General features: G+C 44.9%; 1 protein-coding gene across 3 annotated transcripts; it reads left to right on the plus strand.

The window, feature by feature from the left end:
• On the plus strand, positions 1 to 23,791 carry PHF24 (PHD finger protein 24). 3 transcript variants are annotated; one of them, XR_006549973.2, is made up of 9 exons: positions 1 to 156; positions 12,924 to 13,305; positions 14,020 to 14,205; positions 17,370 to 17,448; positions 17,743 to 17,948; positions 18,296 to 18,456; positions 18,773 to 18,868; positions 19,185 to 21,441; positions 22,767 to 23,791. XR_006549973.2 is itself a non-coding variant. In XM_006064321.4 (8 exons), the coding sequence occupies exons 2-8, from the start codon at positions 12,928 to 12,930 to the stop codon at positions 19,279 to 19,281; spliced, it is 1,203 nt and encodes a 400-aa protein (XP_006064383.1). In that variant the 5' UTR covers positions 1 to 156; positions 12,924 to 12,927; the 3' UTR covers positions 19,282 to 23,791. The 3 variants fall into 3 exon arrangements, 2 of the variants coding, with proteins under 2 accessions (XP_006064383.1, XP_044795921.1); XM_006064321.4 differs by having other exon boundaries at positions 19,185 to 23,791; XM_044939986.2 differs by lacking the exon at positions 1 to 156 and having other exon boundaries at positions 13,178 to 13,305; positions 14,085 to 14,205; positions 19,185 to 23,791.
• The last annotated feature ends 541 nt before the right edge of the window (positions 23,792 to 24,332 follow it).

Consider the following 24,332-nt stretch of genomic DNA (forward strand, 5'->3'; position numbering starts at 1 on the left):
GTAGCCGCCGCCGCCTCAGCCTGCCGCTCCGCCCGCGCTGCCTGCTCCGGGCGCTCGGTCCCAGCACGCCGGCTTCCGAGCGGCCATGGGCGACGCGGGGCCCGCGGTGTAGAGTCCGCCAGCCCCGGACCCGTGTCCCGCACCCAGAAGGTCTCGGTAAGCGGGGGCGGGGGTGGCGGGGACCCGGCAGGCACCGTGAGGGGCGGGTCTGCGGGCCGCGAACAACCCTCCGCGGACTCAGAGGTGTTGTGTGGGAGCCGTCCCCGAGGGGTCCCCGTGTAAGTGGATGAACCCCAAGTTTTCCTGCCACTACCTTTGGGCGAGCCCCAGAGGAGGTGTGCGGAACCGCCCCCATGGAAGACCCCTGTGCTAGTGGAGGCTCCCAGGGCTCTCCCTGCGTTTGCTACACCGGGAGGCCCAATGTGGAGGACACCATCCCCAAAGAGACCGTGCTCTGAGTACCTATCGGAGGGCATAGGCGGTCTCTAGTATTGTCTCGGTGGAATACCATTTGGGAACGTAGGGGAGCCGTAGGGTATGGACCCCACAGAGGAGCCCAGTATACAAGAGGACCCGAGGCAGTACCCTAGAACTGCCTGGAAGGAGCCGCTGGCTGAGAGGAGAGGAATCCTGCCGTGGAATCCAGGCCAGGAGTAACTTCCCATATGCTCAGAGGTCTTTGGCCTTGACTTCCGTCAGGGCTCAAAGTGCCCTAACTTGTGTCCCTCCTTCACGATCGAGAGTCAGGGCTCTTGTGGGACTGCATCTTTGCCCATTCGTCCCCCACCCCGTTACAATTTGTGTTCTCTGTGGTAGTCCAGTTGGCTCCAAGTTGGAGGCAAGAACTTTTTAAAGAGAGGGGAAAGGACCAGTGATGCCTCTGAAGCAGAGAAAGGAGATTTGAGGCCCTGGGTTTGACCCTCAAGATTTAAAAAGCAATAAAATCAAGTAGAACAACTGACTCAGCCAGGTCCTGTAAAGAAGATCCTTTGACAGAAGAAAAAAGGATATGTAAGATTATTGAGCACCCATGTGCCAAGTACTATACCAGGGAAGCTTGACATCTCATATAATTCTTACAACAGCATTATGAAATTATCCCCTTTTAAACATTTGGCACTTTAGACTCAAGAGAGGTTTAGCAATTTGCCCAAGGTCACAAAACATGGGATCTTGAAATCTGTTTTTCTAAGTTTATTTGGGAAAAAGTATCAAGGAGAGGCAGAAGCAAGAATATTTATTTGTTAATAAGTTGCAATAAGATACCAAGCATAGGGCGTTGCAGTGGTATACACACTCAGTAAATGTGATGATTAATTAAGTGGATGAAGACAGTTTAATTGGGGATGAGACTACTGCAGGAATTGACTTCCACTGAATCCCCAGATTTCAGGGTGTGGCTCCTTCACTGGCAGCCCCACTGTAATGATGCCTCTGGGTGGCTCTGTACTTAATTGGGTTTGGAAGAGGCCTCTGGGTATGGTCTTTGATGGGATTTGCTCAGGGGGACTAGTGGAACCTTTCAGAGGATGGAGTATTCTGAGACTACCCTCCCATCTTGCAAAATCCTTGAGGGAGAGGACAGAGAGAGTGATCACTGTTAGGAAGCATGACCCACAGTGTCTTTGTGGCCATCTGACTACATGCACTAGCAGACATTGGTCCACAGATACCACTCAGGACATCTGACCAATAGTGCCTCTGTGTGATGAGGAGGAGGCAGAAAAGGCTCAAAGCCAAGGAAAGCATACTGGGAGTCCATCGTCTGAGGAATGCCAAGGGTCTGTGCGGGACATAGTGATGCACCCTCATCTCACCACCTGGGCTGTGGTAGCTTTCACTCCACCTGAATCCCAAGGGTGTAAATTTGAGACCAAGGATAGACTGGTTTCTTGTCCAAAAATGGAGTGGTGAGGGCGCTAAGCAATAGAACTCACCACAGAGCCATTCTGGAAGTCTTACTATCCCCCTTCCTTTCTACTTCCACATAGCCAAACCTAGTGACATTCTCCTTTAATAGAATAGAGTTCCCTGGGCTCCTGGGGTTACATAGTGAGAAGAGAGATCAGGCCTGTAAGAAAACCGAATAACCTGGGTGTGGCATCTCATGCACTGCTCAGTGAAGTAAATTGACAAAGGCTGATATTGGTTAAGCACCTCCCCATTAGAGAGTTGTTTATAATCCTCTTTCAGTTCAAACCCCTCTCATCAGTTTAACACACCAAAATAAACAGTGATGTATTTTTTTAAAGAAAATCAGAACAAGCCTGCAAATATGATCTTTGCTTTGATTCAGAGATTTATCAATGGAGTTTTATTCCTAAACTTGTATCACACCCACTCATGACCCTGGAAAAATTGTTAGATGGCTCCAGGTGCTAGATATCACTTCTTTAATGTCCAGCAATGGGTAAACATTAGGATTATAAAATTCTAAGAATATCTCTCCTCTAATTGCAATATGAGTCTGCAAATCAAATCATTCCTCAATGGGTATGAAGGATGTCACCAGGTGGCCTTAATCTTTTAAAAAAAAAAAGCTCTCTAAAGAGAAATAAAAGGAGAACATGGCTCACACAATTTCACTTAAGTGCACACAAATGAGTCTGGATTTTTCAGTCTTTAATCTTCCTCATCTTCTCTGACCACATTCCTATGGTTTTCTTCCTCTACATTTGCCATCTCTAGACAATGCTTCCTGTTTCTCAAACATACGAATAGTAGGATCTTCCCCAGCCCATTTCTCATACTCCTTGTATTTTTTCCAGTACACCTGTTCTGAAGTGGATGATATTTATGCAAATATTTCTTTTTAACTACAGAATCTATTATCTTCTAGCCCTACATGCTTTTTTCCAGCAGTGGTCTTGGTTTCTGCTGTCTTCATTTCCCAAATTGCTTTATTCATTTCTAATGGGAATATCATTATCCACTCCAACCCCTCAATCTTAATGACCACATTCTGACAGAAATGCTTACCAGCTTTGGACCAAGAAACCAAGACCATCAGTGTCCAGCTGGAGACATGATTATTTTTTCCATTATAACATCTCCTTTCATTCTTCCTCCCTTTCCAGCAATCCCCTCAGAGACCCATATACATTTACTAAGTGCTACCAACTGCCAGGCACTATGCTAGATAAATATGAGAGTTTCTAGCCCTTGAGGAATTCAAATAGGATCAGTCTGCATTTCTTTAATCATTTAATATAACAAGAAAAAAGAAAGAGAGAAGTACAGCTTTACAGAGTATCTATAGGAATCATCATGCATCACTAAAAAGCAACTGCTGTTCTGTGCCTCCTCTAGCAACCACATTCTCAGTCCCCGTGGCATTGCCCTGCCAGAATTTTTTTTGCCCATATGCTTTGAGTGAACTGGCCACACTCTTGGCTCTCTCTATGATAATGATGACAGTACCTTAGAGTCGGATAACTTATAAAGCCCTGTTATATACATGATCTCTATTTGGTTTTGAGAAATATATCATCTTACTGGGGTCTTCTTACTAAAACAACAGTGTGCTGGCTGGCTAACTGGCTTTCTCTCCATTTTTTTTTTGTTTTGTTTCATTTCACCTTTTTTTTGATCTCCTAATCAGACTTACAGGTCTCCCAGAGGGACAGCCCCAAAGATTTACTACAGTTACTACGTATCAGCTCTTAGGCCATGAAGAGGAGTTTCCTGTTGGGCCAAAGGCCAAGCAGTGTACTTACTGGTCAGCCCTGGTACTTATCAGGGCTATCCTACTACCTGGCCTCAGAAAACCCAATTCTCTGGTTTGAGTTTCCCTGAAATCCAAATACATATTCCCTTAAACAGATTCAGCATACTACCTCAAACCAGTTCTTTGGGCTAATTCTTATGTGAAGGCAGGTTTCTTTGCCTATTTCCCTCCAGCACCTGGCTGGCTTCATACCATCTAACCCATGAGAGAGTCCCCATATAGCTCCATGCCTTGGCATGTGCTTTTTTTTTGTTTTGTTTTGTTTTTTGATTTGTCTTTTTGGCATGTGCTTTTATCTCTTCCTGGAATGCCGTTTTTTTTTTTCTTTTCCACTGGGGTAACTCCCACTCATATTTCAAAATTTAGCTCAAGCAACACTTTTTTTTTTTAATCCTAAACTTATGCCCCCTACACGCACACATACTCACACTGCTTTCTCACAGGCTGAGTAAGGTTCCATTTATTCATTTTACCAACAGCTACTAAGTGCCTAATTTGTTCCTGACACATAGTAGGCTGTACTCAGCAAATATATGTAGTATCAACAAATAAGTAAGTCGTGATAAGTAAGGTGTAATGAATGCATTAAATGGGGCTGAATCTGTGCTTCAGGGCCCTAGAGCAGAGAACAGGGAGTGTCTCCATCTTGCTGAAGAGCTCTGCTTGCTAAGTGCAATCACACCAGCTAATCACTGATGGTGTGCTATTCCTTAACTGTAGCTATGCTTCTGTGGGAAGCCAGCACTGTAGTTTTTCATGAAGACTAATCCCAGGCTCCCAGAGGCTATAGAGCCTAGCATAATTTTGTCCTCATGTGTATTAAAGCTTTTGGACTTTCAGAAAATATTAAACAACAGCACCTCCCTTATGTCTCATTCTCTTGAGCTGAGGCCTAGAAGACATTTTTACTCAGTCTTCAGCCCTTCTGCTCCTTGGAAACCCCAGAAGAGCCCTGTGCAGTTGGGGGTGACTGTATCTTCCTGGGCTGACAGAAGCCAGTGCTGCTGCACTGGATAAATGTTTAGAAGAAGAGAATAAATCTTTAGAAGAAGGAAAAAGACAGGGAGATACCAGTTAGACCCCTTCAGGATCTATAGACATGAAAACTAAAAGTAGTCTGTAGACTGATGCTGCTGCTGCTAAGTCGCTTCAGTCGTGTCCAACTCTGTGCGACCCCATAGACGGAAGCCCACCAGGCTCCCCCGTCCCTGGGATTCTCCAGGCAAGAACACTGGAGTGGGTTGCCATTTCCTTCTCCAGTGCATGAAAGTGAAAAGTGAAAGTGAAGTCACTCAGTCGTGTCCGACTCTTAGCGACCCCATGGACTGCAGAGACCCACCAGGCTCCTCCGTCCATGGGATTTTCCAGGCAAGAGTACTGGAGTGGGGTGCCATTGCCTTCTCCGAGACTATGCCCCACAACAGAATGGCCGACTAGAAATAGACTCCATGAGCACTGTGGTGAGGTGCTGGATTCCTAAAGCAGCACCTAGCCACTGGAGATCAGCCAGGCTATTTCAGGCTTGAATTTCCTCAAAGACCAGCAGAGGGTAAGAGGACTCTTTGATTGCTTGTGTTTAAAGTCTCAAGGTTGATGATGTGCACAGTGAACTTAAAGAGTCTATGCTGTGCATTCTGCATTTTGGAGACCCTGGTTCTACTGGTTTCCATATCCTTATGGCTGTTCACCTTCTGTATTAGGTGTGTGGCTTTCCCTGAGGCTCTCAGACAACTTTTTAGGCACATGCTACCTGGAGCCAGTTGTCAACAACCTTGAAATTTTTCACCCTTATTTGCAGATGCTATTCATGCTAAATTTCTCCGTCCCAAACCGAGGAGGGAGGAGATATGTTTTTAAGTTTACTGCACGTGCCCTCAGAGCAACTGCCATCCTCTGGGCCGGTCCAGGGATACAGCATAAATGCAGGGGACTGTTGACTTTGGTAATACTAGTCTCTCTCTCTCTTTTTTAAATCACTGTGGTTATGGAAACTGGCCAAATTCTAAAATTCTGTAGCTCTCTCCTATGGTCAGAGATATCACCCACAACTACTGTATGATCACCTGTTCTTACCCTGACTAGCCCTGAGTCAGCAGTCAGGGTCCCCTCTGAGAGAGCAGAGTAGATGTGATGAGATGAGCAGGTGACCATATAGCTTCTAAAACTGAACTTTGAAGATTTGGCCTGATCAGTCTCTGTGGCCAACATTGAGGATGTAAAAGGGTAGTGACACCATGATCTCAAACTTTTTCTGTTGCCTAGTTAACATGCTCTGTGGAAGGCAGTGAGAACCACTTAGATTTTTCTCCCTCTCAATCTCAGTGAAAAACTGGGATTACTTTTAATATCTGCTAAAGCCACTCTTGTTGTTTTCCCTTGTCCTCCAACTTAGAGGGGAGTTTACCTTGTTCCTGCCTTGGGAAGTCCTCATAACCTCCAAACAATCACTTATAGTTACTTTTGAGCCTTTTTAAAATAGCTGCCATTCCCACACAAGAACCATATGAAGACAAGTAAATGTACTTGACATTTAGCATGCCTAGTGAAGAGACTCCTGCCTATGGAGAGGGCTGCTTCCCAGGCTCCTCAGAGCTACAAATCTTTATAGAGAACTTTGGAAGAGGTTCCCTCACCGTCTTCCCTTTTCTTATTTCTCCACCAGCTCCTGTTAGAGAGCAACCCCTTCTCCTCTTACTCCCACCACTTTGCCCTTATAAATAATCCCACTGTGTTGTAAGCATGTGCTCTGCAGAGAATGGGTGTGCCTTGCACGCACACATTTAAGGCTGCCTACATATGTATTACTGCCTGACAAATGCATGTAAAGACTTTTCTTCCCTGAAGAAAGATTCTGGTTGTCATCTGTTTTAGTGTTCCCAGATCATAGACTCAGACAGCCCTGTTCTACCTTCCTGTCCCTCTTACTCCCACCACCTGCTCCTGCTCCCATGAGGTTTTTTCCCAAGCCTTATCTAAGTACACATCCTCTGACAGTCACATCATTCTTGGGACAATGTCTTTTTATCCCTCCTTCATCCTTGTTAGGAGGCAGAAAACCCCAGTTCCACCCATCAGCATAAGGAGTAATCATTAGATATAATTTATGGCATTTGTGCACCTTGATTTCCTTTTAACTCTTCTTCCTAGGACTCCTTCCAGCACAAGAGAGGCCAGGTTTTTCTCACCAGGCATTTGTTTTTAGCCATCACTAATCACTGCCACTTGTTTCTCTAGAAATTAGGACTGATTCTGTTAATTTCTCAAACACCCCAGGTGCAGAATATTTCAGAATACTTGCTTCTAATCAAGGTGTCTTTTGTATATAGTTTCAGTCCTTCTCCATTAAGCATTAAGGGTTTCAGCCTCACTCTTGAAGTCTAATTCTGTACATCCTCACAATTGACTCTCAAAGCCATGTCAAGGCAAAATGACTTGGGCTCTTGTTTGGATTTTTGATGCTTCTTTTTAATGCCTCTGCTCTATATTTTCTGCCCTTGTGGGCATAAGGTGGCCTAGAAAACTGAAAGGAATAGCAGTCCTTGAAGATCCTGTGGTCAGGACTAGAAAGTGTTTTTTTATTTTTATGTCTGTCTGTCTGTTTTGATGGTGGATGTCATCTTCAGTCTCCATTGAAATTCCTTTAAGGACAGACTTAAAAATCCACTGCAGTGACATCATTAACAGTTGAATAGCTTAATAGTGATTCTTAGCATCCTTACAGAGAATAAGGGTTGTGCAGGACTGCAATGTGTTGGGATATGCTTATGATTAGTTTGCCAATACACTATTAATGAGTTGGGTCACTTACAGACTATAACCCTCCTAATTGGCTGGACTTTGTTCAGAGTTCTTATTATCTAAAAAAGCCACTAAGAATCAAATGCACACCATTGGTTTTTCCTCCAGTGAATCATTCTTGAAAAAATGAATCTGATATGGCTATTCCAGGTCTCCAAATAAGTTTTTATCAACCTTTTTTTTAACTTGTGCCTTCTTGCTGATAAACACTAATGTCTTATGACTGCTTTCTGAATCTTCTACTACAACTTGTGGGAGGAGTTTACCCCCAGCTGTTTAGAGAGATAGCACCTTCTATATCTTCTCAGGAACCAGGAGAATACTGTCAAGCTCTGCTGTTTTGTAGTCTGTGTTACATACCCCCCCAAAAAGGTGATGGCTTTTAATATTTGTTTTCCAAATATAAATATATTACAATTGATATGCTTTTTCAATCCACTATTTCTTCCCTTTTCCTAGAGTTCTGATATATATACTTCTATATGCCCAGCCAGTGAGAGTCATTGCTCTGAAACTAGTGTTTGTATTGGATTAAACCAGTTTTTTTCCTCTTTATTTTTATAGCATGAATATATCACAGGTTCTCTAATAATTCTGCCACTAAGGTAATTTTCACCTTCTTATGGCTGTAAAAATAAATGCTCTGATAAATATTATTTTACATATGCCCACAAGTTAAACTGTTGTTATACACTATGGTTTTCTTCAGTCAAAAGTATATTAGTATCTGGAGAAGGAAATGACAATCCACTCCAGTATTGCCTGAAAAGTCCCATGAACAGAGGAGCCTGGCAGGCTATAGTCCATGGGATGGCAAAGAGACACAACTGACCACGCATGCATGAATCTAGAATTATTTCAAATTAAAGGGTGTTTTTTAAAAAAAAGTATGTTAGTACCGTCCAGATTTTCTAGACCCTCCAACCACACAGACTCTTAAGACAGGCTTGAGAATTCAATTCTTACATCATTCCAGTCAAGGGAAAACCATACCTTATACCCCACAATGTTGTCCTTGTCTTTCAGAGGTGAAAAGTGAAAGTCGCTCAGTCATGTCAGACTCTTTGCAACTCTATGGACTATACAGTCCATGGAATTCTCCAGGCCAGAATACTGGAGAGGGTAGCCTTTCCTTTCTCCAGGGGATCTTTCCAACCCAGGTAACCATCTTTAAATCAAAAAACAAAAGCATAGTTCTCTAACTAAAAATGTATAATTATTCTATGGCTGTTTTTCAAATTGCAGGTCCAGACCTGTTATGAAATTATCAAGTCATTTTAAAGAGTCACTATCAAGATTGCCCTTTGAACTAGAATAGAGAGGACAGAAAATACCTGGGAGCATGACATATAGAAAAATTAGGATTCTTTCACAAAACTTTGGGTTCAGTTATAGATCTATGAACATATGTTTATAACTTTGTGTGTACAGGGTTACATCATAAACTATATATCTTACTGTGGGCCACAGTCAAAAATGTGAAAAACATACCATGGAAGGTTTCTGAGGAAAACATTGTGGCCTTGGAAATAGTAATTGATCATGAGGAAGGTTCTCAGTGAAGGGCTTAGTGTTAGTTTTGCATTCTCCTTGCCTGTTCCTCTAATTGTAAGTTGGGAACCTGCTTTTCCACCTAACTGTAGAGCACAGTAGTGTTCATAAGGTATGTGAGCAGTGTCTTTGGACTACAGACCAAGCCACTCAGGAGCCCCCTGGAGGCTTCCCTGGTGGTCCAGTGGTTAAGACTCCTCACTTCCAATGCAGGGGGCGTGGCTTCGATTCCTGGTTGGAGAACTAAGATCCCATATGCCATGCTACACAGCCAAAAAAAAGGAAAGACGGATTCCCTGGGCCCACAGCCTCAGCAAAGCTCTAACATACACACTCTCTCCTCCACCCATAGCCCCACCCAAGCTGTGTACCCTCATGTGCTCAAGAGCTCACATGAACTTTTAAAAGAATGTAAAAAAGAACATGAGCATTCTAAATGCTTAAGACTGCATATTCCGAACATACGCATTAACAGATAAAGAGCTGAAGCTCATAGCAGTAGAATAACATGTCCTAGGTCACAGCAGGTTCATAGCTAAAACAAGGCACCAAGTTGCCTCTGTGACTTTTTAAATTATAAAATGTGCAAGGTAGGAAAATTAGAAAAAACAGATTAACACAAATGTGAAAAACATGCATCCTTTCTTAACAAAGATTAGATAACATGAGCATTTTTGTAACTTGCCTTTTTCATTAATGTTCATATATTTTTAACATCTTTCCACATTAATCAATTTACTTTTGCCTCAATGATTTTCATATTGTTCAGTCTTCCATTGTAACATTATTTAACCATTCTTCTGTGGTCTAATATTTGTTTGCAACTGAGGGAAAAAATGAGTTTTTAATCACCTTAAACAGTTTCCTGAATTTGATCAATAAATCTTGCCTCAATAAATCTCTGTTGCTACCATCCTGTAAATGACACTTATTCACAGCAAATATTCTTTAATCATATTTTAATTTTAAAAACAAATTTTACAAAAGGGGAAATGGAATCTTTCCTTTCTTACTAGTAAATTTATAAATTTTAAAAACTGAGCTGGGTTCCTTTAATAACAAGTGATAGCAGGGCAAGCAGCTAGGCAGAGTAAGAATTTGCTCTATTGTGGCACATAAAATAGTTGTTTCTAGAAAGAAGACGTAGCTGTCAGATTTTATGTGTATTAAGACGTCTCTGAAAAATAAAAAAAAAAGACATCCACAATTAATTAACTGGGAAATGTTATTAAATGCCTTTTCTCTTTCAGATACTTTGCTAGTCAGTAGAGGTTGATACTACACAGGGTAAAAACAATCTAATAGAGGAAACTGACATTGATTAAATAATCATCCTATTGAATATATAATGACAGAGTGTTCTCAAGCAGAAGAGCACAGTGCTGTCAGCACTCCTACGTGGATTGGGGAGTCGACAGTGACTTCCATGAGGAAACAATAGTTGAACTGAGATGAAGAAGCACTAGCCAGGAGGAAGGAATCATCAAAGGTCCAAAATGGAGAGAGCATGGCAAAAAAAGACTACAAGAAGACCAGTGTGGTTAGAACAGAATAAAAAAGGAAGACCAGACTGAGGAGGGCCTTACAGGCCATGGTAAAGAAACTGATTTTGGCGTCTTTCATGATGGTCCAGTGGCTAAGTCTCCAGTTCAGTCCCCGATCAAGGAACTAGATCTCACATGCCACAACTAAGAGTTTGCATGCCACAACTAAAGATCCCATGTGCTGCAACTAAAGATAGAAGATCCTGAGGGCTACAACTAAGACCTGGTGCTGCCAAATAAATATTTTGGAAAAGAAAGAAACTGATTTGGGGCACTTTATCCTGAAAGCTTTGGAAAGCCATTGAAAAGTTTTAAGCTGTGGATAGCATAACACCTGAATGTCCCAGAGATATCTTTAATTCCACATGTATAAAATCCAACTTCATCATCCCTCTTTCTTATTTCCCAGTTTCCATAAATGGCACCACCCTTCTTGTTAGTTTTAAATTTAAATTTAAAACTGCCATCTCAATAAGTCAAGTGGGAAAATCCTGAATAAAGTACTGTATGACTTCACTTGTGTGTGGAATTTAAAAACGCTGAACTCATAGAAACAGAAGAATGATGGTTTCCAGAGGCTGAGGGGTGAGGGAAATGGGGGGATATTGGTCAAAGGGTACAACATTCACTTATAAGATGAAAAGATTCTGGGAATCTAAGGTACAGTGTGTGACCATAGTTAAAAATTCTATATTGTGTACTTGAAAGATGCTAAGTGTAGACTTTAACATTCTCATCATAAGAACAACAAAATGGTAATTATGTGAGATAAAGAATGTGATAACCTTATTGTGGTACACACTTCACAATATGATTATCAAACCATCACATTGTACAGTTTAAATTTAAGCAGCGTTATATGTCAATAGCATCTCAATAAAGCTGGGAAATAAATATAACTTGCCCTCTCGCCCTTTCCATTGAGCCAATCAAGTTATCAATTATTCCTACATTTCTGTTTCCACAGTATCCAATCAACTCAGTCAGTATCGTTCCTGCTGCTACCATTTCAGTTTAAACCCTCTGCCTCTTGCCTAGACTATTATAGTAGCCTTCTAATCAGCCTGAATCTCTCCTCCTTCCCTCTGTCACCTTTTTCCCCAAACTGAGGATAACTTCCTACCCATCTTTCAAGGTCCACTCTGACTCCCAGTTGTATAGTCTCACCGAGTTGTATGGTCTTTAGGCATTTCCAGAACTCTGTCTTATTTTTCTTTGAGTTCTGGTATTAAGTATCTTGAGTGGTGAGACTCTGTTCCCCCACCTTCTATTTCCAATGATAAGCTGTCAGTGTCTTGCACAAATTACTGTTCAATAGGCCTTGATTATGATGGATTGAGAGCAAGTGGACTCTTTGTTCCACTTAGAATAGACGTTCCCCAACTGAATTCCACTAAGACCCTTCAGGCTAGAAAATAGCAGACCAGCTCTGCAGTGTGCCATGTTGTGCCCTCACTTTCCAATGCCCTGGTACTACAGAGGAAGAGCAAGAATAATGTACCTTTTTAACCTGTAAAGAATATAGACCTTTGTTCAACAGTTCAGAGAATCAAAGCAGAAAAGGTGAGCATGACATTAGTGAAGGCTTACAAGTGTGAGAAGCACTGTAAAGATTGTAATGGGCTGGTTGTCTGTGATCGACAGACTCATAAACAGGCATAGCTACTAATTAGAGAGGGCAAAGGAAGTGTTTGAGACCTTGACTACATATATGAGGTGGTCGAGTTTCCTGAATGAGGCACTCCAAAAATAGGAGTTCATGCATTCTGACTCAAAAAGTAGGCATTTGATATGGACTGTTGTTTTTAGCACTTGTCAGAGGAGCATTCCTTCAGTCCCAAGTCTGAAAGGTGTAGCTGCAGTCTTGCTTTATGCCTTAGATCATCTTTGGCAGACTTGGGTTCTTTAGTCTCCAACTATCTCAAAGTAGCAGAGGCCTGGGGCCCCTAGACCTAATTGGCTTTGGGACAGGAAGGGAGACAGAGATACCAATCTCACATCTGTAGAGTGCTTTCTAGTCTACGTTAGTCTACTGTTAGTCTCATAACATCTCTGTGAAGTGTGCTGAGTAGGTCACCCTCATTTTACCAACAGGAAAACCAAAGTCACAGGGCCAGTCAGAAATAGAACCAAAGTCTTCTGACTCCTTAACAAGTGCTCTGTCCACCCCACCATGCTACTGAGTTCCAGAAAAGGGAAAAGCTCTTTAATAGTATTTGCCACTTAGATGAATGGTTGAAATGCATTGGCCTAAAATAACAAGCCATTGGCTGAGTCTGGGCCCCTCTGCTTTCTGTCCACAGAGCCATGGGGGTGTTGATGTCCAAGCGGCAGACAGTAGAACAGGTGCAGAAGGTGAGCCTGGCTGTGTCTGCCTTCAAGGATGGGCTGCGGGACAGGCCTTCCATCCGACGCACAGGTGAGCTTCCAGGGTCTCGCCGTGGCACAGTAGAGGGCTCTGTCCAGGAGGTGCAGGAGGAGAAAGAAGCAGAGGCAAGTGCCCCAGCACTCCAAGAAGAGAGCAGTGTCAACCGTGCCTCCTGGGAGAGGCTCCGGGATGGGCGTGGAGTGGAGCCTGAGGAGTTTGACAGGACCAGTCGTTTTACACCCCCTGCCTTCATCCGCCCCACCCGGAAGCTGGATGACGACAAGCCTCCAGATATCCGCTTGGAGCCCAAAGAGCCTGTGAGTGTCCAAAAAGGGCAGAATCCTCCAGTTTTAGACCTTCTGAGGATCAGGGGGCAGGACAGGGAGGCCTGGGTATGGTTAAAAGTAAGACTCAAAACCATTTGGCAAAACTAATACAATTATATAAAGTTTAAAAATTAAAAAAAAAAAAAAAAAAGACTCAAAACCAGAAAGATGGAGCTGAGTCAGAGTAATCTTTGAATTTCTTCCCCAAGAATAAAAATATTATATCCTGGATAGACTTAGTGATAAAACTTGAGGAAACAGGTGATAAGGAGTGATACCATGGGGGGCAGTGGTCTTTTGCCAGCCCTCTCACCTAAGAGAGAATATTGCTCTCTATAGGAGGCATTTGGAAATTTGGGTGGGGTAGGGAGAGGGTCACAAAACTAGAAGTTGCTCTTGTATTTGGTGCTAAGAAACACAGGGATGCTGAGGGTCCTGCAATGCCTGGGACAGTCTTTCACAAGAGATTATTCTTTCCAAAAATGCTAATAGCATCCCTGCTCAGAAACATAGTCACAGAGGCCTGAGCAGCTGGAAAAACCTGCTGGTTCTTATCTTCCAGGGAGAAAGCTCTATTGCCTTAACAGTGGCTTCAGTTGGAGTTGCTCCTCTAGGTTACTCCAGAGACACTCTGTCCCATTCAGGTAGCTCTGTGCTTGGTGGCCTAGGACCTTGCTGCTGTTCACTGCTGCCATCTTTCCCCAGGTTGTTAATGATGAGATGTGTGATGTCTGTGAAGTCTGGACGGCCGAAAGTCTCTTCCCGTGCAGGGTCTGCACCAGGGTTTTTCATGATGGCTGCCTACGCCGCATGGGCTACATCCAGGGAGACAGTGCTGCAGAAGTGACCGAAATGGCCCACACGGAAACAGGCTGGAGCTGCCACTACTGTGTGAGCCTTGGCTGCAGGGACGGTGGGCTCCTGCACTGCTAAGGACTGGGCCCTTTCCCTGGAGGCCCAGTCTTACAACACTGGTTTCTGGGCAGTGACCTGAAGAGTGTTCCAATAGTACATACAAGGGCTAGGACAGGCTTTCCCTAGCTCAGTACTGTTGACACTTGGGGCACAATAATTCTTTGTTGTGGAGGCTGTTTGCATTGTAGGATGTTTAGCAGCATCCCTAGCCTCTACCCATTAGATACCAGTAACACTCACCCGCAGTGGCAACAACCAAAAATGTCTTCAGATATTACCAAATGTGTCCTGGGGGAACAGGACATTCCAGTTGAGAACCACTGAGCTGGAGAACAGAATGCATAGGATGAGACCTAGTTATTCAAAATTGATTCTGCTTGGAGCAGTGGTGGTTTAGTTGCTAAGTTGTGTCCAACTTTTCCAGACACACGGACTGTAGCCTGCTAGGCTCCTTTGTCCATGGAATTCTCCAGGCAAGCATACTGGAGTGGATTGCCATTTCCTTCTCCAGGAGATCTTCCCGACCCAGGAATCAAACCCAGGTCTCCTGCATTGCAGGCAGATTCTTTACTAACTGAGCAGTGAGGGAAGTCTTGCTTGGAACAGTATTTAATCTAATAGTTGATAGTTTTCATTCATTGTATTCATCTGGAAAACCAACCTGAAAGCCTAACTGGCTTGCTTTCAGTAAGGATAGATTCTACCTCAGGAAAAGTTCTTAGTCCTGAGATCCCCATTTGGCCTTCTACATAACTCTTTGAAGCCTTTTTCTTCATCTCTGAAGTAATCATTTTGTGAATTAAGTAACAAAGACCTGTTGATTCAGAACTTTGCAAATTATACATAAATGTACTCTAACTTTTGAGAAGATAAAAATACAGATTCATATCTATTTCTCAGTAAACCTGAGTAGAGTTCAAGTCTTGCTTTATTGATCTGTTGCCCTGCAGATCTTCATTATTCACTGATTTCAGAGTAAGGATTATAAGTTGATCCCCTCTTCTTCCTACCACCGAGGAGAAAGTAAAGATGTTCTACTTTCTAACAAATAACACATTCTCCATGTGTTATTGTCCATAAAGTGAAGTATAGAACAGTTACTTCTAGTCACAGAAATACTTTCTCCCCAGCTGGAATATGACACAGCAGAGCCTCCTCTACAGGCAGTCTCTCCTAGTCATCACTCCTCCAAATGCTAACTTTTTCACTCACAGCAACTCTGTTTGGCAGTACATCTCCTGTGATTGCCCAGCCACCTGTAATTTGGCTTGTGTATCCATCATTCTGCTGAACTGGCTCTTCTAAGCCACCAGTGACCTAACTGTCAAGTTCAGTGACCTTTTCTCAGGAATCTTTTACTTGACCTCTCTGATGTATTTAGCACTTCTTATCGCTCCATTTTTTTTTTAGGGTATGGATATTTTTGTGAGAATTTTTACACAAAATATGGAAATCAGAAAAATAGAAAATCAGTAAAATGCCATCTGACTCTACATTGCACAACTCTCTTTTCTTGGCTTCCAGTACCCTCTACTGATTCTCTTCCCAACTTCCTTCTCTGACCATTCTTCCTAAGTGCCCTTAGTTTCTTGTCCCAGACCTAAATGCTGGTGTCTCTCAGGGTTCTCCCACTATATTCTCTCTCTCTGGATCTTCATCTACTTCAGTGGCTACTCCACCACCTAAATACTAATAATTCCCAAATCTGTGGGTCCAAACCTAAATTTCCTGTCTCTTAGACTTATATCCATCTTAATGTCTCACAAGTACTTCACACTCAACATGCCCCAAAATGAATTCATCTTTTTCCCCACACCCATTATTCCCTCCGTTCCTTGCCTCTGTAAATAGTAACACCACCACCACCTGCTAGTTACCAACCCCTACTCATTTCTCTCCCTCACCCCTCACATCCAGCAGGTCAGCAAGTCTTATGAACTCTACCTCCCAGTCTCTCTCAAAGCTTTCCCCTCTTCATTCTCATGTCTTAGTTTAGCCACTCATCTTTTCTTTATTGCATCAACCACCTAACTGCCCTCCATGCCACCAGGCTTTGCCCATGTAACCCATTCTCTACACAGCAGACAAAGAGCTGACCATAGCACTCCACACTTAAAAACCTTTCTGTGACTCCCCTTTGCTCTCAGGAAAAAAGGCCCAGTTTGAAGGACTCAATAAAGGGTATTTGAGGCACGTCACAATCAGGCTTTTGCTGACCTCACCTCCCTTATCATTTATCATTCCTCCCTACCCTCTCCCAAGACAGACACACACACACAGTCACACTCTACACTCCAGCTGTATTGAACGTCTCACAATGTTATGCCAAGTATATACTAGGTACTCAAAAAGTATTTATTGAAAGAATGGTTTGGATTCTTCATGAAATCCACAAATGAATAGTCATGAAATGTCTGTTCCTATTCTTTACTGGTATTTTAGAAAGGAAATGATCTACTGTAAAGAATCTTTGGTAGTTTAAAGACCGTAAGACTATAAATTAATGCTAACAAAATAACATGTCAGTGCTCTTTTGGAATTAAAACCTCCATGACACCACTCAAAAGAAAAATTCATTTGGTTTTAGGAAATTTTTCATGATGGCATCTCTTTCAAAACCATTCTGGAGTGAAAGTGATACAACTTTAGGATTAAACAGTTTTACCAAATATGGAAACTGGGGTTAGAATTAAACTTTTTAAACTAAAATACTCTTTGAACACAGTCTAACACAGAGGCCAGATATGTAAAATAGATAAAGATGGAGCTACTCTGGTTGATGGAGCTGAGGATTCACAACCCTACCCACTTCCCCCTTTTCGCTTGCAGCAGCTTCCTAAGGCACCACCAAGGAGCCCCTAAACTATCTCGGAGAATAATCCAAAAGCCAGTACTTTAGTAAAAGGGACTTGGGGGTGGAGCCAGGATAACTGGGTTCTGGGGATGATCCCAGCCAGAGCTGGACAGCTCTGAACAAGTCCTTTTCCCTTTCTGGGGCCTCAGTCTCCTTGATTGTGAATGGGAGGCTGGGATTAGATGATCCCATAATTGCCTTCCATCTGAAATACTGTTTCACCCTTCTTGATCCTTGGCCTTTCTTTCTGGCCTATATGGCCATTGATTTAGCTCTTCTTTTTCAGGACAATCTCAACTTGCTGCTAACTGAGGAGGAAATGTACAGCCTCACAGAGACCTTTCAGCAGTGTAAAGTTATCCCTGGTAAGGCTGGGTGGTACTGCCAATGGAGAAGGCCAGGAAGGTTTCTCCTTCATACTTTCTAGGATGAACCATACAAGGAATAATCTGGAATTTGGAGGGCAAGGGTGTAAATGGAGCCCTGTTTGCAAGCTGTTGACCCACCCCTGGTCACAGCCTGTGTTATCCTGGCTATGGAGACAAAGACTGGACAAAAGCTGTGGGCGTAGGGGCTCTGGAGGGTGCACTCGAGGTGAGTCAAGGTGCTCCAGATGCTGAGAAGGGTGGGCATGGCTAGCATGCAGTGCCTCCCCACAGACTGCTCCCTGACGCTGGAGGACTTCCTACGCTACCGCCACCAAACAGCAAAGAGAGGGAACAGTGACAGGGCTCTCAGTGAGGAACAAGAGGAGCAGGCAGCCCGCCAGTTTGCAGCCCTGGACCCTGAACACCGAGGACGTGTCGAGTGGCCTGATTTTTTGTCCCACGAGTCCCTCCTGCTTCTACAGCAGTTGCGTCCCCAGGTAAGGGCCAGCTGGGGTGAATGTCTGTGGGATATTGGGTGACAGAGCCCTGGGAAGCATGCCAGGCAGGTTGGGGGAACACCGGGTACTCTCTGAGCAGGAACCAGTACCAGGAAAGGGCTCAGGTTCCAGCCAGTGACAGGTGATCCAGTGCCTGGGCTGGGGAAACTGCCCAAGGAAGACTGATTTGCGCTGGACCTCACTGCAAATGTTGGTGCTACCAGAAAGGCTCCAGGCAGCTTCAAAGGGAGGTTGCAGAGATGATAATGGAGGTAGGATTCTCTATGGCTTGACAGTTTACAAAATATTTTCATCTCCAAGGTCTTAATTTGTCTCTTCTTCCACAGAACTCTCTGTTAAGGCTTCTAACAGTCAAGGAGCGGGAGCGAGCCCGAGCCACCTTCCTGGCCCGGGGCAGCGGGAGCACTATCAGCGAGGCCGAATGCCACCGTGCCCAGCACTCTTGGTTCTGCAAACGCCCCATCGAGGCTCCTTCCTGCAGTGTCAGGTCCACTCCCTACCAATCCCTGCCCCCACTCACCTACCCTCCTCCTTTGTCCCTTGATATGAAAGGTACCTGCCTCCCTGTTTCTTCTGCCCTTTCGTCCAATAGCCAGGAGAGGATCCTTCTGTGAATTAGATAGTGGCCATGACTCCTACTGGCCAAGGCATAGTTCAGCCTTGACTCAAAACTCTGTCACCCATGTCAGAAAAGCCTGGATGTACATATCCAGGGGTTCACCAGAGCTTTGGATTCACCAGAATACGGGAGGGGCAGACCTTTCATAGTCCCACTTCTAACCACATGTCTTTGTACCCAACAGTGTCAGCCATGTGGGTCCCATAGCAGACAGCAGCCCAGCCAGCAGCAGCAGCAAGAGTCAGGACAAGGCCCCACTGCCCACAGAGCCTGAGTCCAGGTGAGTGACACCTCCTTACCTAGCTGTCTACACCCTGACCCTCACACACACAAGTAAGATTGAGCATTACCCACCATCACCCCAAAACAACAAATGCCCACCCCATAAACCAGACTTCAAGAGTGCGCATTTGACCCCAGATCCATAGGGCTAGAGGGCTGTCAGCCTGGAAGCACAGTCTGCCAGCACCACGTCAGACACAAGCCAGGACTTCCCTGAGTTTTGCCTAGCTCAAGCCATGCTGCTGGGATCAGGTCTCCTGAGCCTCCAGATTCAGCAACCAGCCTCACAAATCTGTTCTTTGCTTCCACTCCAGATTCGTGGATTGGCCTACCTTCCTGCAGGAGAGTGTCATCTACATCTTGGCTGCTCGCCCCAACAGTTTGGCCATTCACCTGAAACCCCCAGGATAGCATGGAGCAGAAAAGCTCAGTTTGGGGACAGTGGCATTCTCTCCCTCCTTTCATTTCTCCCTTTCCCCACTAACCTCTGGTACTGAGACTTCTGGGGGTGGAGCACGGTCCACATCTCAGTTTATCACTAAGCTTTATGGCACTGAAGTCACCATTTCCCTCACAACAGAGGTGGTCAATGCGTTGCCACATGGAGAAGCCCTGGGAGCTGTGGCAGCATCTGCTGCAGGACCACCCCCTGCCCTCACACTACAGACTGGACCTGCCACTGCACACGTATATGTGTGCCCACACATGCACACACAAACACACACACCTAGCTGTCCATGCCATCAGAGACCTGAGACTTCTCTTTTTTGAAGAAAGACCAAAGTTCTTTTGTGAAGCCCCTGGTATAGATTTGGGGGAGGGGGGGGGTCTCTCTATTGGCCAGTTTTCATTTACAGTAGATCAGTCTCTGGCCAAGTGATTCTTAATAAGGGGGCATATCAGACTCACATACTCTGCTAGAGATGCTGACAGAGTCCCTCTTCCCACACTGAAAATCCCTTCTGTGATGAACCACTGTTCTAATAGGTGTGTGCTATGTCCCTTGGATGTGTTGGGGTGGGGAAAATGGTGGAAGACCACCACTGCACTTATTATTTATTTATTATTTATTTAAATTCCAATTCCTGGTGACAGAGAAGGCAGCTAATCTCTGGAGTACCAATTAGAAAAGGGGGAGGCAGCCCCTCCCAGGGACCCAGAAATCTAGGACCCTCTTATCCAGGTCATTTAAGTCCAAAAGTCTTTATTTAGCAGACCAGTCCAAACCCAAGGTGAGCCATCCTGACCCCTGTTTTTTAGGTGGGTGCTCATGGCCAAGAACCCAAGGCCCAAATGGAACAGGTATGATGGCAGTAGTCACAGCCTTCTGGGTTAGGTGCTTCACAGTCAGCTACCACAGAGACCCAAAGCCTGAGCTCCAGTGAGGGCAGGCCTGGATGAAAGAGAAGAGAAGGCTCCTTTTTTTCCATTCTTTAGCTTAACTGCAGACATAGAAAAGTATGCCATGGTATGGCATACAGAACCCTAAACAGGGACTCCTTTCAAACCACATAACAATGAGCATAAGAGGCTGGAGCTAAGATGATTTGAAGATCTCAGCTCTCTTGAACAGAGAAAGTCTCAGCAAAGCCTCACAGAACGAGGAGGTGTTCCCTTCTCCCTGTTACTAAGATATTGCCTGCGTTGCTGCTTTTCCCCATTGCTCACTGCATGTTCTTCCCCACAAGCTTAGGGCCTGGACCTGGCAAGGGAGGACTTTGGAGGCAAAAAGATGCTACCACAAGGCCACCAGCCTGGCCTCTCAGCCCCAGCTGTTCTTCCTAAGTTCTTATCAAGTTCTCTAGTCAGCATATGCTATGGGTAAGCATAGGTCCTGAAGTTCAAGCTTCTGTTTCTAACCTCATGACTTAGGTTTAACAAGGTCTGACTTGGTACCAGGAGTTATTCAAGAGGGGCTTGTCTCAGTCACAAATAAACTAACACATTCCCATTCCTTTAGGCACTTCTACAGAAGTCAGCATACAACTAAGTGTTGCTCAGGGGATAGCAGGGAGCTGTAACTTGGGGCATGGCAAGAGCACTATATGGTCTCCTCCTGTAGAGACAGCGTGACCTGAAAGTCAAGTAAGAAGCTTCTGGGGTTGGATTATTTAAGACTGAAAAGAAGCAGACAGAAGATGAACTGGGTTCATGTTTATGGCTCCGTTCTTTGTAAATACTCCATAGCCACACTCCCAAAACTAATCAGTAGGAGGGGCCATTATTTAGTCCAGCCAAAAAAAGAGAAAGCACATGACTCTTGGACCCAAGGACTGCATCTGAAGCAGCCCAGCCTGGGGTTCTGCACTGAGAAGATTAAACCACATTAAGCACAAGGGCTCTTGCTTACTCTCCTGGCAAATCACCTTTTATGTCAATGGCCTTGGGCTGCTTGATCTCAGGACAAGGCATTTTGAGTAAAAGCAAACTCTAGGCTTTGAGAGCTGAACAGCTTTTTTCTCCTGCCTCATCATCAGTCACAAGGATTGGAAGTCCGTCTTCTTGTTCCCTGATCCTTCACAGACCAGGGTGATGCCTACCTCTGGAGCAGCAGCTTCTAGCTTTCTGTGGGTGAGTGGTAAAGACTGGAGGCCACTAGAGCAGGCCAACTGTATCTCAGGGCCTGGCAAAACAGGCCCCAGGGTTCTTCCACAGTAGGATCTGACCCATTTGGGACCACCCCTCCCTATTTTGGGACAGCAAGCTTCCTTGGTGGGGACATGCTGCAAAGGGCCCAGGAGAGACACTGTCCTCATGAAAGGGTGGAGTGCCAATTCACAGGAGTCGTAGGAAGCAGAAAAGGACGGAAAAGCAAGCAGTCTCTTCTCCATAGGCATCTAACTTTTTACCAAAGGAGAGAGGAGAGGTTCCATTGCTCCCTCAGTTAAGAGTTATAGAAGCTCTGTCCCAACCCGCCTTTCTGAGGTCTCCCCTTGCAGTGTCCTAATCCACAGGGCCTCTCTCCAGGATGTATGGAGACGTTCAAACTTTTATAAACCTCAGTTCAGTTCAGTCGCTCAGTCATGTCTGATTCTTTGCGACCCCATGAACCGCAGCATGCCAGGCCTCCCTGTCCATCACCAACTCCCGGAGTTCCACCCAAACCCAAACCTAGTGAAGCTCATTTCCTTTCCTTTTCAAGCTCTTTCATTATTGTGACTGTCTGAAATTCTGCCAAGTACAGAAATTAGTGTTTGACTGTAATAGGAGTATGAGAAAATGTTTCCATCTTAGCTACCCAAAATTGCAGAGATCAGTTCTTTTCCCAGTCACCCCCAACTGCACCACCACCCCCAATCAAGGGAGGCTGAGGTTACACAGATGCTCCTCTGAAGACTACTTGTCCTCAGTCTGTTTTTAACCCACAGTCCTCTTCTCCATGCTCAGATATAAAGGCAGGGACGTCTGGATGATGCAGTGGAGCTTTGGGACTGAGAGTCAGCTGAGGCAATAGCTGTGGCCACATAGCCTCCTCAGATTTGTCCCGTGGCTTCCTCTCATGAGATCAGCCTTTGCCAGTAGATGGAGGCTCTACACTTTTGAGCAACAGGCCTCTTTGATCCCAGGGATAGAACGGTTTCCTCGCTCATAGATACTGATCCATTTCAAGAGCTCTTCCTTAGAGGATAGCCATGGCTGAAGCCACAAGCACGTTGCCTCTTTTTGCCCTCAGCCTAAGTAAGTGTGACTGCAGGCCAGACACTGGCCTTTCTGGCCCTGGTGCTCCCTATGGGATGTCACCCTGGCCTTGTTAGAGTGACCAAATATGGGGGTCCCCCATTCCTGTCAACAATATGGGAAGCACAGAATCAAACCACCTGGGAAGAGAGCACCTCCCTGGGTGTTGGGTTCAGGATTGTGCCTAGGCTGCTAAGCCTCAACCTCAACCATTGCAGGTCTCATGGCTTCAGTAAAAGTGGTGCCAAGAAGCCTAAAGGCAAGAGAGAAGCTCAAAAGAAGCTGTCTGGTAGGGCCCCAGGCCAGCCATGAATACCACAAAGCCAAGAGGAACCTCAAGGCAGGACTGGTAGCAGGCTCTGGTGATCTTGCAGGTCCCATCAAACCAACAGAGTAAAGACAGATATATACTTGGCATTTTAAAGGCAAAACACTACTGATGCCAGATTTTCAGGACATCCTGGCAGCACCTGTAACCAAACCCCTTTTTACCCCTCTTTTTACAGTGAAATAAAATAGTTGCTTTCTCAACACCACCGGGTTTCAGCTTGCCCAGAATCTCTCTCTGGGCCCTTAGCTTACAGCCCAGACAACAGAGGTCTCCTTGAGTGGGGGGTATTAATGCATCATGCCTATTCTCGATGGTTCACCCTGGAGTGGGGCAGGACTAGGCATTTTCCCTGCTGTTGCTTTCTTGCTGCCACTGCTTTAGGCAACCTTGAAAGAAAATGAACAGGTTACAGAATCTCCAATAGACCCCACTAGCACTAAGGAAAAACTTGCTTCCCTCTGGGCCACATGCCCCAATAACTCAGATCAGAGAGGATGTCAGATCTGCTCAGGTCAGTGACTAAGAAGCCCAATAACATTCCATTTGGTGTAGCATGGGTTGGGATGACCACAGATAAGAACATCAAGGTATAAGTAGCAAGGCCTTTCCATATCCTTGGTGAAACAAAGGCCATCAAGCATAGCCTCCTGTGAGAGATGGCCTCTGATTTGTCTTCTGGCCAAACGCAAACTTGTGAGAATGGCTGTGAGAGTGCTCAAGTGGTAATGGAGGATCCAATGCTGTTCTTCAGAAGGTAACTTGACAATAAGCTGAGGGGAACATCCCCAAGCCCTGTCTTCCCATCACTATAGCTGCATGCTCCTCTGCATGGCTCAGCCTTCACTCCAGAAGGAGCTAATATTCCCAGAGGCTGGGCACAATGGAAATCATAATAAAAAGATTGTGATGTTATTTTGGCTTCTGTTTTCTCTTGTTCAGGGTGCCTGCCGAGTTTCAGTTTGGTTTCCTATCGTTGGCCAATTCCTGAATCTAAAACAGGAGCAGCTGTAGCCTCCAGGAAGCCCACAGCTAGGTTGCCAGGTAGAGGGGCGGGTGGGAGGAGGCAGGGGCTCCACCATGGACACAGAGGAGATGGGGGCACAGAAGAGAAAAAAGTCAAAGTTTTTGAAGAAATGGAGGAAGAGGTAAGCCCTCTGAGCCTCCCTGGTGTGTGTTGCCCCCAAACACACACCATGGGCCAGTATTAGACATTCCTTTCCCAGTTTCTGCTGAACTACAAAGTGTGGACTACTAGTTGGCTGTTTTCTCCTGGTCTGGGCTCTCCTTGGTCTGAGAGTTTCCTCGCCATCTTTGCTAATTGTTTTAATGTGATATGGTAGGTTGGATAAACTAAGATCTGGAAAAGCTTTCAAAGGACTATGGAATCCCCAATTCATCCCTTTTGCCTGGGAAGAACAGAGCCAGTCCCTGTAGACGTGAAAGCATCTCTAGA

This window comes from Bubalus bubalis, chromosome 3 (assembly GCF_019923935.1).
Source record: "Bubalus bubalis isolate 160015118507 breed Murrah chromosome 3, NDDB_SH_1, whole genome shotgun sequence".
Lineage (NCBI taxonomy): Eukaryota > Metazoa > Chordata > Mammalia > Artiodactyla > Bovidae > Bubalus > Bubalus bubalis.